Source organism: Strix aluco, chromosome 1 (genome assembly GCF_031877795.1).
Source record: "Strix aluco isolate bStrAlu1 chromosome 1, bStrAlu1.hap1, whole genome shotgun sequence".
Taxonomy (NCBI): domain Eukaryota; kingdom Metazoa; phylum Chordata; class Aves; order Strigiformes; family Strigidae; genus Strix; species Strix aluco.
The window spans coordinates 170031509-170045583 of record NC_133931.1 but is presented as its reverse complement, the minus strand read 5'-3'; the positions used below and the strand labels follow the sequence as shown (position 1 = coordinate 170045583).

Sequence of the window (14075 nt, the reverse complement as noted above, 5' to 3'; positions counted from 1 at the left end):
CGTCTGCTCTCTGATAGATCTAGAGAGGAGGTTGACTGCTTTTTTTTTTTTTTTTTTCTTTTCCCCTCCTTGCCGCCGTTCAGCTGCTTCTAAATATCCGCTGCTTCTGCAAGGAAAGAAAAAACAAAAACAAAAGAAAAAGAGAAAAAAAAAACAAAACAATACAAAACAAAACAAAACACCACTTGATTTCCAAAGGTCCCCCAGTGAGTCAGCCCTGAGCAGAGCCGTGTGTCTGCCTCTCTGTGTGTTTGCCCGCGTGTTGCATCCTTGTCATGATTTCTAACCCCCTCCCCTCCTCGGTTCTCCTCCCACGTAGAAAAAATGATAAGAGGCTGGATGGCTGCTGGAGCCTGCTTTGGGCTCTTAAATAAATCCCCCAACAGCTTGGCTTGGGGGGGGGAGTGGGGGGGATTTTTGTGTTTTAATTTTTTTAAAATATTTTTTTTTTCCTTGTGGTTTTATGAATGAAACCGCCCGACTGAGCTGGGAGTAACATCCCTGCCCAGCAACTGGGAAAAACTGGTGAAATCTAGGCGGCGAGGGAGAGGAGGGAAAGCGGCGGTGCGATGGGCTCCGGACGGCAGCGGCTCCCCCGGGGGCGCTCGGCGGGGGCTCAGCCCCGGGGGGGGCGGGGGACAGCGCAACTCCCCCCTTCCCGGGAGGTCCTAAACGAGCCCCTGGAGGCTGCAGACTCCCCTCTCCGGCTTTCGGGAGACTCCTCCTGGGCACAGGACGGAGGACACCGTGCCCAAGCGGGTGCGCGAGTGGAAAAAAAATAATAATAATAAATAATAATAAAAATAATAATAATAATAAAAAACCCACGAGGATTTCAGAACGTTTCGCGGAGTAAGTGAAAAGCGGTTTTGCCGTGGGGGGGAAAAAAAAATTAAAAAATCTAAAATAAACTCCTTAAAGGGGGTGGCGCGGGAGGGGGTAGGGGAGCGATCTCTCAGCCCCACGCTTTCATGCCGTACTCAATCGGCTTTTTGAAACTGCTGATCCTTTGAGACAGAAAGGGAGAGAGAAGGAAAAAATCCCGATTTGTAACTAAAACACGCTGTAACCTGGAAGGCTGGCAGAATAAACCTATTGTGGAGCTGAAACGCGCCGGGATATACAAGCAAAAATCCCCCAGAGTACCACTGTTTGCGAAAAGGTAATTGCTAAGTGAAAATATTTCCAAGTTTTCGCTTTTTTTAACTTTCGTCTTTGCGATTTGTTTGCATGCCGAAAAGAGAAGACGGGACGGGGGGGGGGGGGGGGGGAAGCTTTTTTTTTTTTCCCCCAAACCCCTCTGAAACCTAAAAGATAAAATTACTGGATCTAAAAATAAAGCCGTGGTTAAAAGCCTCCCCCACCCTCTCCAATCTCCCACCCCTTCCACCCCTCTCTCGCCTTCTCCCTCCCTCCCGCTCTCTCTCTCCCTCTTTCTGTGTGTTTGCGTTTGACAAAGAAATTATTTGAACTTCCCACTGCCTCATAAAAAGGAAACAGAAGAGCAGTTTTGACATATGGATGTGATTTTTTCTGCTCTGAGACAGATGCACATGGAAAACAAACAGCACCAAGGGCTGCAGCTCTGAAGGGAGCAAAGTTGCTCCGCTTCACATGGGCTCCTCGGCTGCATTTAGGGAGCTGCCCCGATCTCCAGCCATGAGAAAACGAAGCAAAAGACCGGGGTTTCTTGTCATGTGCCTTTCTGGCTAAAACTGTGGAAACAAACAATCAAACAAACACAAATTCAGGAGGGGGGGGGGGGGGGGGGGGCGGGAGGGAAGGAGAAGGAGAAATCATCTGCAACCGGAGCGCTGGAAGACCTCGTCCTCCTACTTCCCTGAGCGAGCTTGGATGCTGGAAGAAGCCTCTTGGATATGGGATCATATCTGGTTTATCACAGTCTGGGTTTGATCCTCTGCTGCTCCGTACTGAGTTCAGTCTACGCTCTGGTGAGTCCCTCAATTTTTTTTCTCTTCGCATTCTTGAACTATCCGCACGGCTATTTGCTTGATGAGTAATTTACTGTATCAAGGATTTAGAGCAGTTTTTGGTGGGTTTGTTGGTTGGTTTTGGGTTGGTTTTTTTTGGGGTTTTTTTTTTTTTTTTGCAGCCCAGTGGCTTATTTCGCTGGCAGATAGTGTGTGCAGTTGGTCTCAGAGTTGCTGCACCAGATAAAATTAAAATGTCTGTACTTCCCAAAAAGTTTGAATCACTTTTAAACCCCTCCAGACAGCAACGCGTGCAGTTTGACAGGGGTCTGGGGGAAGCATTTGGGGAATAATTTAAGACGCCTATGAATGAAGGGCAACTTTTCATTTTCTTTTTCTGTTTTTTATCCACCTCCCTCCGCAAGACGGCAGATTTAATTTTAATTTAATCTTCTTAATCTGCAAATCTGTTTAATCTCAGCCAAACAGTGCCTTCTTTTGGGGATTAAATTTGGAGAGGACCTCAGAGTGCAGGGCTTGCAGACAGTTTATACTCAGGAGCATGAAAGTAGTATTAACCCTTTGCTTCCTGGCGCTGTTTTCACCTGTTCCTGCACATACCGAGGCAGAATATCTTCACAGAGGTAGTAAAAAAGACCTAATGTCTGTCAAAACTGCCTTGATGGTGGTGATGGGGAATGGGATAAAATCTACAGATCCCCCACTGCAGCCCCAAGTGGTTTTCAAAGCCCTTCTGCAGAAGTGAAGGGAAATGTCATAGAATCAGCCATCAGGTATTAACCCACCGATGGGCATGCTGCTTTGCCATGTGCTTTCCTTACTGTCTCCATCCCTGGAATCACCACTACTGCTTCCATTTCTCAGTGCCTTCCAGCATAGGAAGGGGCACAACCACCACCTAAAGCAGTGGCTGCTTTTCATGAGGGATGGAGATGTGTTTGAAAGGGAGCGGGCTCACCCTGACCGTGGCTCCAGCCAGGTCCTCCCTGACCCTCCAGGAGCCGTCACTGTGGGCCCTGTCCCCTCGGTTTGATAGGGACAGTTTGGGACCTTGTGCAGGGCTGGTAGGGGGGTATTTCCCCCACACATCCTGCATTGCGCTGAAGGGAAACATCTCATCAATAAATGAGAAGAAACAGCCCCTCAGACAACAAGCCTTGTTGCAGTCCATCCCTGTCTTGCTTTATCTCTAAGCACAAATAAACCTTTTGAAACCCAAAGAAAACTGGGGAAACTGGGAGGATCATTTGTAGATTTGTTGAGGTTTTAGTAACAGTTGAAGTTTCTGCCCTGTTCTGGGGTTGGATTAGCATCTGTGTGACCACGTCTGACTTTGAGGCCGTATCATGACAGTGTAGGTCCTGTAGCACCTGTTACCCCTCACCTCCACAGCCTGCTGAAGTCAGCACCAAAATTCCTGCTGGCGTTGGTGTCTCTGTTGGTACTGGTGAAAATCAGGTTCATGAAACAGCCAGATTGGAGCTCGGCAAACTTCAGGACCCAGAAAAGACAGGCAAGGCTGCAGAGTGCATCTCCAGTCCCCATTCCCAGTTTACTCCCCTCTCCCAGTACATCCCAGTACCTCCAGAAGATGCAGAGGACCAGCCAGTGAACTGTCTCATGTTCCATCAGCTGTGTCATGTTCCCAGTGGGTATTTTATTTTTGATACCCCCATCACAACGACCGTTTTCCAGTCACAAGCGATTTGCTCAGCAGCACTGGTAGATGACAGGGGCTCATGGCTGGAGCAGCTGAGCGTGCCCCATGCACTGGCCCAGGGCGAGCTGAACCTGGACATGAAGCAGGAATAGTTCTGCCAGAATCACAGAGGGGCAAGAAAGCAGGGAAATTTCCTGGAGAGGGTTAGGTGAGGGATGCACAAGAGTATTTGCTCTGTTGCGTTTCCAAAAGCCTGATCCCTCCCTGTACTGATTTAGGGTCCTGCCACTAGAAACCCCACTTGGTTTAATTAGGCCCAGGCTGAGGTGCACTTCCTTTGCTTTTCAAACCCACAGACAGCCGAAGGAGTTGCCAGAAGGTTTGAAAAGTTGTCATGACAATTTAGGAGCTGCAAAGATGTTGTGTGTCCCTTCTGACATCCACTTAGGCAGAATAAGAAGGTCAGCCCCATGTCAACCCACTGTACAACAACTTGCTCGGCAGGGAACAATTTGCAGGGTGCCTAAAGCCTGATTTTTGTTGTTGTTGTCTCTTTTCCAAACTAACTTGATTTTTAAATGAACTTTGAAAACACAGAATGGTATTGACTGCATGTTTCAGCACGGTGGTATCTTGGTAGCTACGCTATAAGAAGGGATATATATACACTTGATATTTGGCTAGCGGGTCTGAGTGTGTTTTATGTGTTCCCATCAATAGAAGTCACCAAGTGCCTCTCTCCTAGAAGCAAGAAGCAAAATTCAATGAGAGTAGCTACAGAAGGATGGGGCTGTAAGGACTTAATTTAGAGACAAGCTCTGTGGCAGCTTTAGGTTAAACTAAAAGTGGTACCTGATCTTTCCCTTCCCCGGCAGAGCAAAGCAAAGCTCTGTTGTGAGGTTTGAGTCAGGAGGATTCCCACAGACTGAGGCAACCAACTGCTCAGAGCTTCAGGGCACAATTCATCTGTCTGAGGCTGGAAGACTTGAATCTTGAGAGCTGTGGCCCGAATTGCTGGCCTCTTTGCAGCTAGGTCACTTTTCATCTGAGAGTTGGTGATGCCAAGGTCGGGCAGAGCACGATGCATTCTAAATCTGAAGCTGTTGCTCAGGTTATTCCTTTTGTCAGCCAGCAAAGATGATACTAAAGGCACTTTTTGAAGCAAGAGTGCTGAAGTAAGGATGGGAAATGGTTTCTTGAATTGCCCGTGGCACTGGTACATCATGGGGCAGGATGCTGGCAGCTGAATTGCTTCTCCACAGCACACGGACTGCGTGTCCCTGCATTATCTGTAAACCAGGGTGGGAAATTCAGCACACAGAAGATTGCTGTGGGAGTGAGTCCTCTCAGAGTTAAAACTGTCTGTGCAGAAATCATGGTCCCCCCATGAGCCTGCAGCCATGCAAAATCGATAGCAAGATCAGCATCCCTGCCCTGAGCTTTTGAGGGGCAGCCGAGAGGGACAGACGGCTGTCTTTGATGCGGGGTAAAGTCCTGGGTGAAGCTCTGTTGTCCTCCAACCCCCTGGCAATCCAGAGAAGTTGTCCCCCAGCATTTTCCTCAGAATATTCCTGATTAACACCGGCTTAAACAGCGAAGGGAATTTTGCTTGTTGGCTGAGAACTTTGTGCGTGAAATCTGTCAGGGTGAGGGGGTAAATTTGTGTTAATTCCACTATTTGGTCCAAGAGCCAGGGAAGTAAGAGTGGTCTGAGACAGGTAACCCTGCAGACATGGGTTTGAAAAGATGTGTGCAAAAGGAGCTTTAAAAGTAGGGTCCAACATCAGCAGAGCATGGGAGACGTTAAGATGTAGGCGCTATGGTTTTATCATAGAGCTCCTTGCAGAAAAACCTCCCCATGTTCCACTCCCAGATGAAAGCCTCATGGTTTGCTCTGCTAGTCCCTTCGGTTTTCACTTTCTCGGCTTCTCTTGCCTGTCTCAGCCTCACAGCTCCCAACCCAGTTGTCACTGGAGGAGATATTCTGCATCATCATAATAATAATAATTAGAAGAAGAAGCCACCAGCCTTCTGCAGGGTTTTGGATCAGAATAGCTCTATTTTGGGAAACGGGTATCATCCGGCTGCAGTTGGCTGAGCTCAACATGATGCAGGGAAGCAGGTCCATGTGGGGTATGAAATGGGTAGCAAAAAGGACCCCCACTTGACTGTGGAGGTCTTGACTTTCAGCAGTGCTCAGCGCGTTGCAGGAGGTGCTGCACACGAGGGAGATGTGTTTTGGCAGCAGAACGGTCTCGACCCCTTTCTGTTTGCTGCAGCCTGACATTCCCCAGCCCTGGCCCCACTCAGGCTGCTTGGGCAATGCTGAAGCTTCCCTCTGGTTTTGCAGAAGAGCTGTAGCACTCCCCCAGAAATTCAAGGGGTGTCAGGAGGGAATTTGGAGCCCTTTCTTTGTAGGCATAACACAAAACAGGGACAAACTTGGCCAGGTCAGCTGCAGAAATGTCCCAGTCCCTATTTCCAAGGCAGCTGCATCCAGACCAGCATTGGTGTTAATCTGTGGTAGGAAGGTCTGGTATAAATCAGAAAGTTCACACTAGAGCGATACACAGGTTGCCAACTAGCCGAGATCCCGGTGCTCAGGCAGCAAAGCAGCTGGGTTAAGGAGGTGCTGGTCGGGGTTTTGCTCTTTGACTTGTTTCTTGTTGTTCCTCTGATCAGACCCACATCTTCATAGATCAGGAAGGGGGAAAGATTTGAATTTGCATAATTTATAGCTGGAAGGGAAAGATAATCATATTCTGCCACAGAATATGGCCCATAATAAAAAGAATAATAATAATAAAATAATCCTATATCGAGGTCCTGCAAATCCCGACTAGCTGTCTAACTTCATTAAATAAAGACAGGCTCCAAGTGCAGGGAAACAATGTCTGAAATGTTCTTTTCTCCGCACACACTTGGGAGCGTGCCCATCCCTGCCCCGTGTATTTATGAAAGATACGATTTTTGTTTTCGTACTTTGGGATTAGCAGATATCCCTGGACTATAAAATACTCAACCGCAAAATATAAAGCAAACAAGTCTCCACGTCAGGGTAATGCATGGGCTGTGATTTCATCCCATGCAAGCCAAAAAAAGTTCAGCTGCCCGGTGGCAAGTCTGACATGAGCAAGCTGGGTTTGGTGTGAGCTCCTCGCATGGGGAAGAGGAAAAGCAACAGGGCAACTGTGGACAGAGTGGGGTCAAGGCTGGAGGAAATGAAATCTGAGGTGTGCCTTTCAGGTCCAGGCAGTTGTTGTTTGGTTTCTGGCCTCCTAGAAATAGCCCCGGAGCGGTGCTTTGAGATCCGTGGGATTATGCCGGCTAGAGAGATGTGTCTGCAGCCCCTGTGAGGGGTAGCCCCAGCCCAGACAGCTGATGGCCGGGCCACTGCGACCCTGCACTCCCATGTCCCTTTGAAAAACGATGCTGAGAGACTGCGAGTCATCCCACAGCTGTGTGCCTTGTATAGTCTCTCTTCCTGGGCTGAGTGTACTGATAAGGGACTTTCCTAGGGTGTAAAGATTCTGGCTGGAGGATTTCCCTCTGCTTGGGAAATGCACCGCTCAGCCCCTTGGTTAAATTCAGTTGAAATCAGTCCCTGGTTTGCAAAGTTATTTGGGTCACACACTCATCGCACTGAAATCCCTAAATCGCAGCTATTACCAGGCAGCCTCCAACCAAGCAGCATGAGGTGAGGTGGTGAAGCACTGAGACACAGGGATGGGGAAATCCTGCTCCCTGGAGCCAGTGGCAGAGCTATAGCCCCAGCTAAACCATGCAGTCCTTGAATTTTCTTTGTGCCTAAAGACGAAGAGGAGGGAATAGCAGAGCCAGACTACACAGATGCCTCCAACTTAAACCCCTCCTGGGAACTGGCCCTCATTGCTGCCAAGCAGCTCCATCCTCATCCCACATCACTGGGAGAGGGCAATGAAGTCCAGTGTGTATTTAGGTACTCACTAGACTGTGGAGCTGGGCTTGGCTCAACCTTTTGAGCTCTGATCCCTCCAAACCCCCTCACCCTCTGACACTGTCTGGATCAAAGGCAGAAGCCACCAGGGATTCCCCACCCTTTTGGATGGGCTGTTTCTCTACAAAAGGGCAAGCATAGAGGGGTTTCTCTGTCTGCTCAGCTCCTGCTGTAAGTGAAATTTTAGTGTCTCTCAATTAGTAACCATTACAACAACAACAACAACAACAGAAAAAAAAAAAAAAAAAAAAGCATTCCTTAGGGCAAGCCCTGACCGAAAGGAAGAACTCAACAGGATCAGCCTGTGTTAAAGATTAGACCATATCAAAACATATATTGCCTTGTCGTGGAGAATTTGCTTTCTCCCTCTGCATCCACTTGGCTGTTACAATATCATTTGACTATCACCTCGACCCATAACACCTCAGACTTCAGCTGGCCTTGCAAGAGCTGCTGTTCTAAAGATGATCTTTGTGTTGCACCTTTCGTAATGTGGCAATAAACAAATTGCCCTTGGGACTGAAACTCAGCCAGCAGAATACCTGCTGGGTTGGACTGAGGTTCACTGTCTTGTGTCGTGGGAAGTAAACACCCAAACTCATGCTTGATGTATCTGGCTTGGAATTAATCCCTTTATTTCCACTGAGGCCAAAGTGACCCTTGCCAGTGATCAGAGGAGCTCTGTGGTTTAGGCTTTTCCTTTCTCTTCGGAGACTCAGCTTTGACTGACTTCCAGAAACCCGATTTTCAAGAAAGGAAAATTTTGGACTAATGACATCGTCTTAACAGATCATACTTTGATCCTCCTGTAACACAAGTCCCTCTGACAGCATTCAGGTGATGGTTTGGTTGTTGAAATCTTCTGCAAAGCTGGCCTGTCTTAGTATCCACGAGTTTTTCCCTTTACCCAGCAAAGCAGAAAGTGGACTTCTCTGCCTCTCATCCCTCCAGCATCCCTGGTTCAAAGCATTTCATCAGCACAGAGATTGTACTCCTGTCTCCCTTCTTCCCTCCTGACTGTGTGTACCCTTCCATGAGCTGATTCAACTCACTGAGCTTGCACAAAACTAACACAAGGTGGAAAAAAGAAAATAAATGTAGGAGAAGGTTTGTAGCTGTGTCAGTGAATGGCATCTGCACAACAAAGGCTTGGATGAATCCCCAAGACACACAAGGGAGAGATTAGATCACAGAGGTATGGACAAGAAGGGCTGAGCAGCCAAAAATGTGTGCAGATTTGCCCTGGCACCATGGCTGTACAGTCATCTTACACTTGGCATAAAGCCCCCCAGATCCTTCATTTGACAGACCTACACCCCATCCCTGTTGTACCTCCTGCTCCTTGGTAATAAATACATGTACAGAAAGGCGAGCTATGGGGCTCAATGTGAGCTCAGCGTAGGCTCCGTGCTACCTCCGAACCTCCCCTCCATCAGCCACACCACCTGATTATTAGCACGCTTCTTGGCAGCATCTTCATCTCAGCAAATGAGTCCTGAAGATAGTGCCAAGTGGTGGTGCAGGATAACATAGGCCAGGGGTATTGGATATAGGTACACTCGGGTTTTTGGGGAAAAAATGAGTTTAGGCTTGTAGACATGAGGTGTGCTGTGACACTTGGCTTCAGGGCCAGAGGACAGGACCCAGTCCTTGTATTTAGCGGTACAGATATAAACAGGGGCTTCCAAGACTCAGAAGTGGCCCAGACCAACACAGTTGCTATCTACTTACCTGATCTCCTGTCTGTTGCTTGCAGGGACAGTGAAACAGTTAAGCCAAACCATTCCTCCTATGTCCAAGTCGAGGAAGGTATTGAGCCAGGCAGGACTAGGCAGCACAGCCCACCTCTCTGACCCTATCAAAGTGCAGAACAAGCGAACCTTCAAAGTCCAAAGGTGTTTGGTGTCTTTGAGTCTTTCCACTGTAACAACCTCGAGTATCAACCATCTGTCAGATAAGGGCAGCTCATCAATAGGAGTCTTGGCCTCTTGAAAAAGACCTCCTCCTAAATCAGTGTCTGGGGCAAGGGCTGGAGACAGGAGTTGCTGTCTCAGCACGCAAGGCAGGCTAGTTATCTCGTTTTTCACATGGCTGCCCTGTTGCTGATCAGGGTTCCTCGATGTTATCTTCAGTCTCCCTTCCCCTCTCTCCAAGCATTTTTGTGCATTTATCTGCTTGGTCTTGTCACAATGAGAGCAAGAAGCAGCATCTGTAAAGGTAGGTTTGAAAGTCACTGGGTGTCCTTAGAAAACCTTCACTGAACTTTGGCCTGGGACCTAAATGGGTTTTTCCTGTATATTTTAACAGAAAAGTGAGTGGTATGCAAAACCTAGCTCATGCTTGCCACAGGTTAAAGGATGAGGCACTTTGTAAGGAGCAGCAGATAGTAGGGAAGTACCACCTCTTGGTCACATAGCAGAGGACAAATGATCAATTAACTGAGACTCAGTGGGGCCTTGAGGGACTCTGTCACTGTTTATGTCCACTAGGAAGTCATTTAATCATCATCTTATTGCCTTGATTTATTCACCTGGCTTATATGCCTTGAGCACACAAGGGATTGCAGCACCCCAGGAGAGCCCTGGGCCCATCCTGTGCACTAACCACAGGAATGGTGCTGGTAGCAGACACAGACTGAGACGTTTCTTAGCTCCAGAGGGAAAGGAGGGTTTCAGAAGCTGGAAGCACCCTGGCCCTGCTCTGCCCAGGAAGGATGGGACAGCTGGACCTGAGAGGGTGGTTTGAACCTGATTTTGTTCACACTTTCCCGCACTGTGCTGTTCCCCTGCTCCATCTCCCCATCGTGATGACAGCCTGCTCTGTCATTCCTGCCTCTATTTTTGGCCTTTCTTTCACAAGGCTAGAGAGAAAGAAATCAACATTTTTGACCAACCTGGAAGGCACATGGGGCTGCATTCAGACCACTCCATGCAGGCACATAGAAGCCCACCAAAAGACAAGGCTGACTCTGGCTCATGCACAGGCTCCCTTGCACCCAGACCGTGTTACTGCCGTTTCCCTTGCCTGCAAGACCTGAGAATGGTCTCTAACCCACTTTATTTAGTGACACAGTAGGGCCAGGGTCTCCTGACACTGCTCAGCCATAGGAAGCCATAGGCTGACCTGCAGAGTAATTAACTAATTGATCTTGTGAATTAAAGCATGTTAAGCAATGCCTGATCTCCTCCAGGAGCAAATAGCCGGTAGCTTCTTTTACCTTGCAAAGGTACAAATCAAATTCCAAAATTCAGTGAAACCGCTGGATTGATTTCCATGAACTTCACATGCTATTTCCACTTTTATTGCTTAAACCCCTGCCTCGCCTCAACGTTACCTTGGCTTTCTTCTTGACTTCTACATCCCAAACTACTTCTCCTTTCAGACATTGAGCGATCAGAGCTAAAGTAGCTTTGAGACACCATCTATGGTGAGTGATTGCAAGGAAATGACCTGTTTCTCCTGGCTGCACTTGAAGAGTAAGATCAATAAAGCAACATTATGTAACGTATCTATTTCGTGGTTAGTAATTTCACTCAGCTCAATAAAAATACAGCAAAAAAAAAAATAAAAGTAGGAGGCAGCTGATAAGAAGTGGAACTGCTAAGAGATGATCAACATATAGATATTCAAAAGGCTTATCAAGAGCCACCAGCTTATGAAGCCTTTTAACCTTTCAGAGTTGATATCCCCAAAGCTTTCTCTGAGCTTGTGTTTTCTTCCAGTACCCTCAAGGTTACGCTCACTGAATTGCTTGCTCTAAAATGGCCTCTTCAGTAAGGAGAGAAGACCAGGAGTCGAGATTTAGCTCTCCCGTTGACTTTGTGTGCTTTCAGGCATTTCTTGCTCTGTATGTGCAGCACAGAGGACTTGTGGGGAGTGAAGGTGGACTCTGTTCATTTGGAAACGTGGTTTATTTTTACTGTTCTTCCCAGAAAAGGAAAAAAGAGAGAGAGAGACGGCTCTATAGGCACTGGGGTGGAAACATTTTTCCAGTCTAAATAGCCATGGTTACTAAAACACCAGTAGGTGGTCAGAGGGTCTGATGCACTGTATCTAATGCAGACGTGGCTTATTTTCACTGGTGCTAAATTACCAGGACTGTTTACCCAGGCTAACCACTGGATGGGGACAAAGCAGGATAGGGCTGATTTCCCTTGCTTTGCTTTAGATGTCAGCCATGGGTGTTTGTGCATCTCAGAGCTGCCCCGTTTCCTCAAGGGACACACTCAGCTGCAGAGCATCCTGCCACAGTTCATCTGTGACTGCACCCCACACAGAACCTGGGTGGGCCTTGAGGTCTTATTTCTTCAGCTGCCAAAGACACAGGGTTTGGTACAAAACTGTTATGTATATGTGTATATATAAGTGAGCGTGCGGGTATAACTGTACAGCTCTGACTCACACCGTAGCGTTGTTAAACAGAATCGGAGCATCCCACCAGCTTCATCTCCAATTCATTTCCCACCATGACTGGTGTTTCTCTGTCAGCCTCTCATCACCACAATGAAGCATGTTTGTTGGGTTATTTTCTTTCATTCCTGGGATCAGATTTGCTCTGTGATTTGCCTTAACCTCATCATAGAAACCACAAAGCTCAAGGGGCCAGAGTCTTCTGCTGGCGTAAATCGGTGGTGTTTCTCTGGAGTGCAGAAGGGCCAAGAGAATCTCATCTGATGCCAATCGGTGTCACTGCAGGGAAATAAGGAGAGAGCCAGAGGGTAAATTGAAGAAGCCCGACTGGCACATGCTGGTCCTGGTCTTCTGGCCCTGGGAAGGGAGAAGATTCTGCAGACTGAGAGATCTGGGTTGAATGACAAGCCCCCAGTTTCCAGATTCTTCTCCAAACCATGTTCAGCCATGCTTCAGTAGCTTCTTTTGCGGCTGTCTGCCTTGTACAATGAATGGCTTCTTGAAAGCATTTAAACAAGAGCAATTTGGGGCGGGGGATATGAAAGGGGCGGGGGGGGGGGAGTCGCTCTTGTTTCTGGCTATGGTGGTGGTGTGGAAGGATGATAAGCATGCTGACAGGCTGGATTTTTCAAACCACAGGACAGGGATGAATTCAGCTGTGGATTTGGGTCCATTCTTAAAGGGTGTCAGATCATGATGTCTGAATCTCTGAGATTTGAACAAATTTAGCATCAGTGTTTAAAGCAAACTGTGCAATAGATGATTGCTTTTTTTTCTCTCCTACCCAAATTTTTATGCTGATTTTGTGTTTGCCTCCCTTTGTGTCATTGACAATGTCGGTGTGATCAACAAATGGAACTTTAAGTGCCTTTTGCACATATTTTGTAGGACTGGAAGTAGGAAATAAAGCCATTCAAAGTTACAGCTAATGTGTATTCCTAATTTACTCTGTCATCAGCAAAAGATGACTCAGGTTTATGGAGGAACAGGGGGAGGGGAGAGTGCTTCAGCTGGTGCAAATGGAACAGAGTCAGTCCTTGTTTTGCATCCAGGTAAGGATCTGGCCCTGGTTCTGTGCCAACAAGTCTGAACACAAAGAGGATCTCTGTAGGGGTCAATGCGGGCATGTGCTTGCCTGACCTGACTCAGCGCTTCCTAGGACGATACGGGCTCTGAGTTACCCAGATAAGCAAAACAATGGCCAAGCCAAAGGGTGAACTGACTGCCATCCCATGAACAGAGCTGGGTGGAGGAGAGGCCTGAGGTGGAGTAGAAGCAGACTATCCAGGAGGAAATCTGCATCTTTCCATTTGCCAGTTTTCCTGTTTCTGCTGACACAGAGGTGAATCGCCCATCCCTCTTGTAATTGCAATGCAGCCAAATCTGCTGTGTAATAGCCATCAGCACTGTCACTGGGAGCATGTATGGGTGAGGGTCCATAGGGTGTGCACAGAGACCTAGCAGACATGGGCATGCAAATCCTTTCCCAGCCTGGTGTCTAACTCCCTTCTACTCTGCTGACAGTGCCAGCCTTCATTATCAGCACTGTTAGTCCTCAAGAAGAACCAGTTAAGCATTGTCTCACTGCTGTGGCGGTAGCATTTGCTTCTTTTCTGGATTTCCTTGGTCAACCCTTTCCCCTTTGCCTCTTGGTAGCACCATTGTTCCTTACCCTACTGCTGGTCCTAAGCCCCCAGCTTTCAAAACAGACATCTAAATGAAGTGGAAGAATGCTCCATTAGGAAATACTTTCTTAGTGTTCAGAGTTAACACCCCATAGAAAGTGGACAGGAAAAGATCTGTAGTTCATGCTTCCAAAAACATCAGGTTGGGAAACCCATGTTTCCCAGAAAGCCTGCAGGGCAATCCAAAGCAGAATGAATTGGGAAAAGAAGGTTGTCTGATCCATAAAATCCCAGTATTTCGTGTCTCCTCTTCCAGCCTTTTAGCTGCAAGGTTGGGGAAAAGGAGTGTGACAGACACTGGAACAGGTCCCACACCTCCTACAGATCACCTGTTCATGGCTGGAAACATGGTGCTCAAGAAGGTAAAGCTGATATCTCTGGCTTGTTGGGAT

The 14075-nt window shown here is 47.7% G+C and overlaps 1 protein-coding gene across 2 annotated transcripts in view; it reads left to right on the top strand.

The window, feature by feature from the left end:
• The first annotated feature begins 1707 nt into the window (after window positions 1–1707).
• PTH1R (parathyroid hormone 1 receptor) overlaps window positions 1708–14075 on the top strand; it is a 133712-nt gene continuing 121344 nt past the window's right edge. Inside the window, exon 1 of one of the 2 annotated variants that reach the window (XM_074845080.1) lies at window positions 1708–1952. Coding sequence is in view for 1 of the 2 variants with exons in the window: in XM_074845070.1 (XP_074701171.1) it covers window positions 1878–1952 (75 nt within the window). In the remaining variant the exon portion in view is untranslated. The remainder of the gene's footprint in view (window positions 1953–14075) is intronic. The other variant, XM_074845070.1, reaches the window with a different exon arrangement.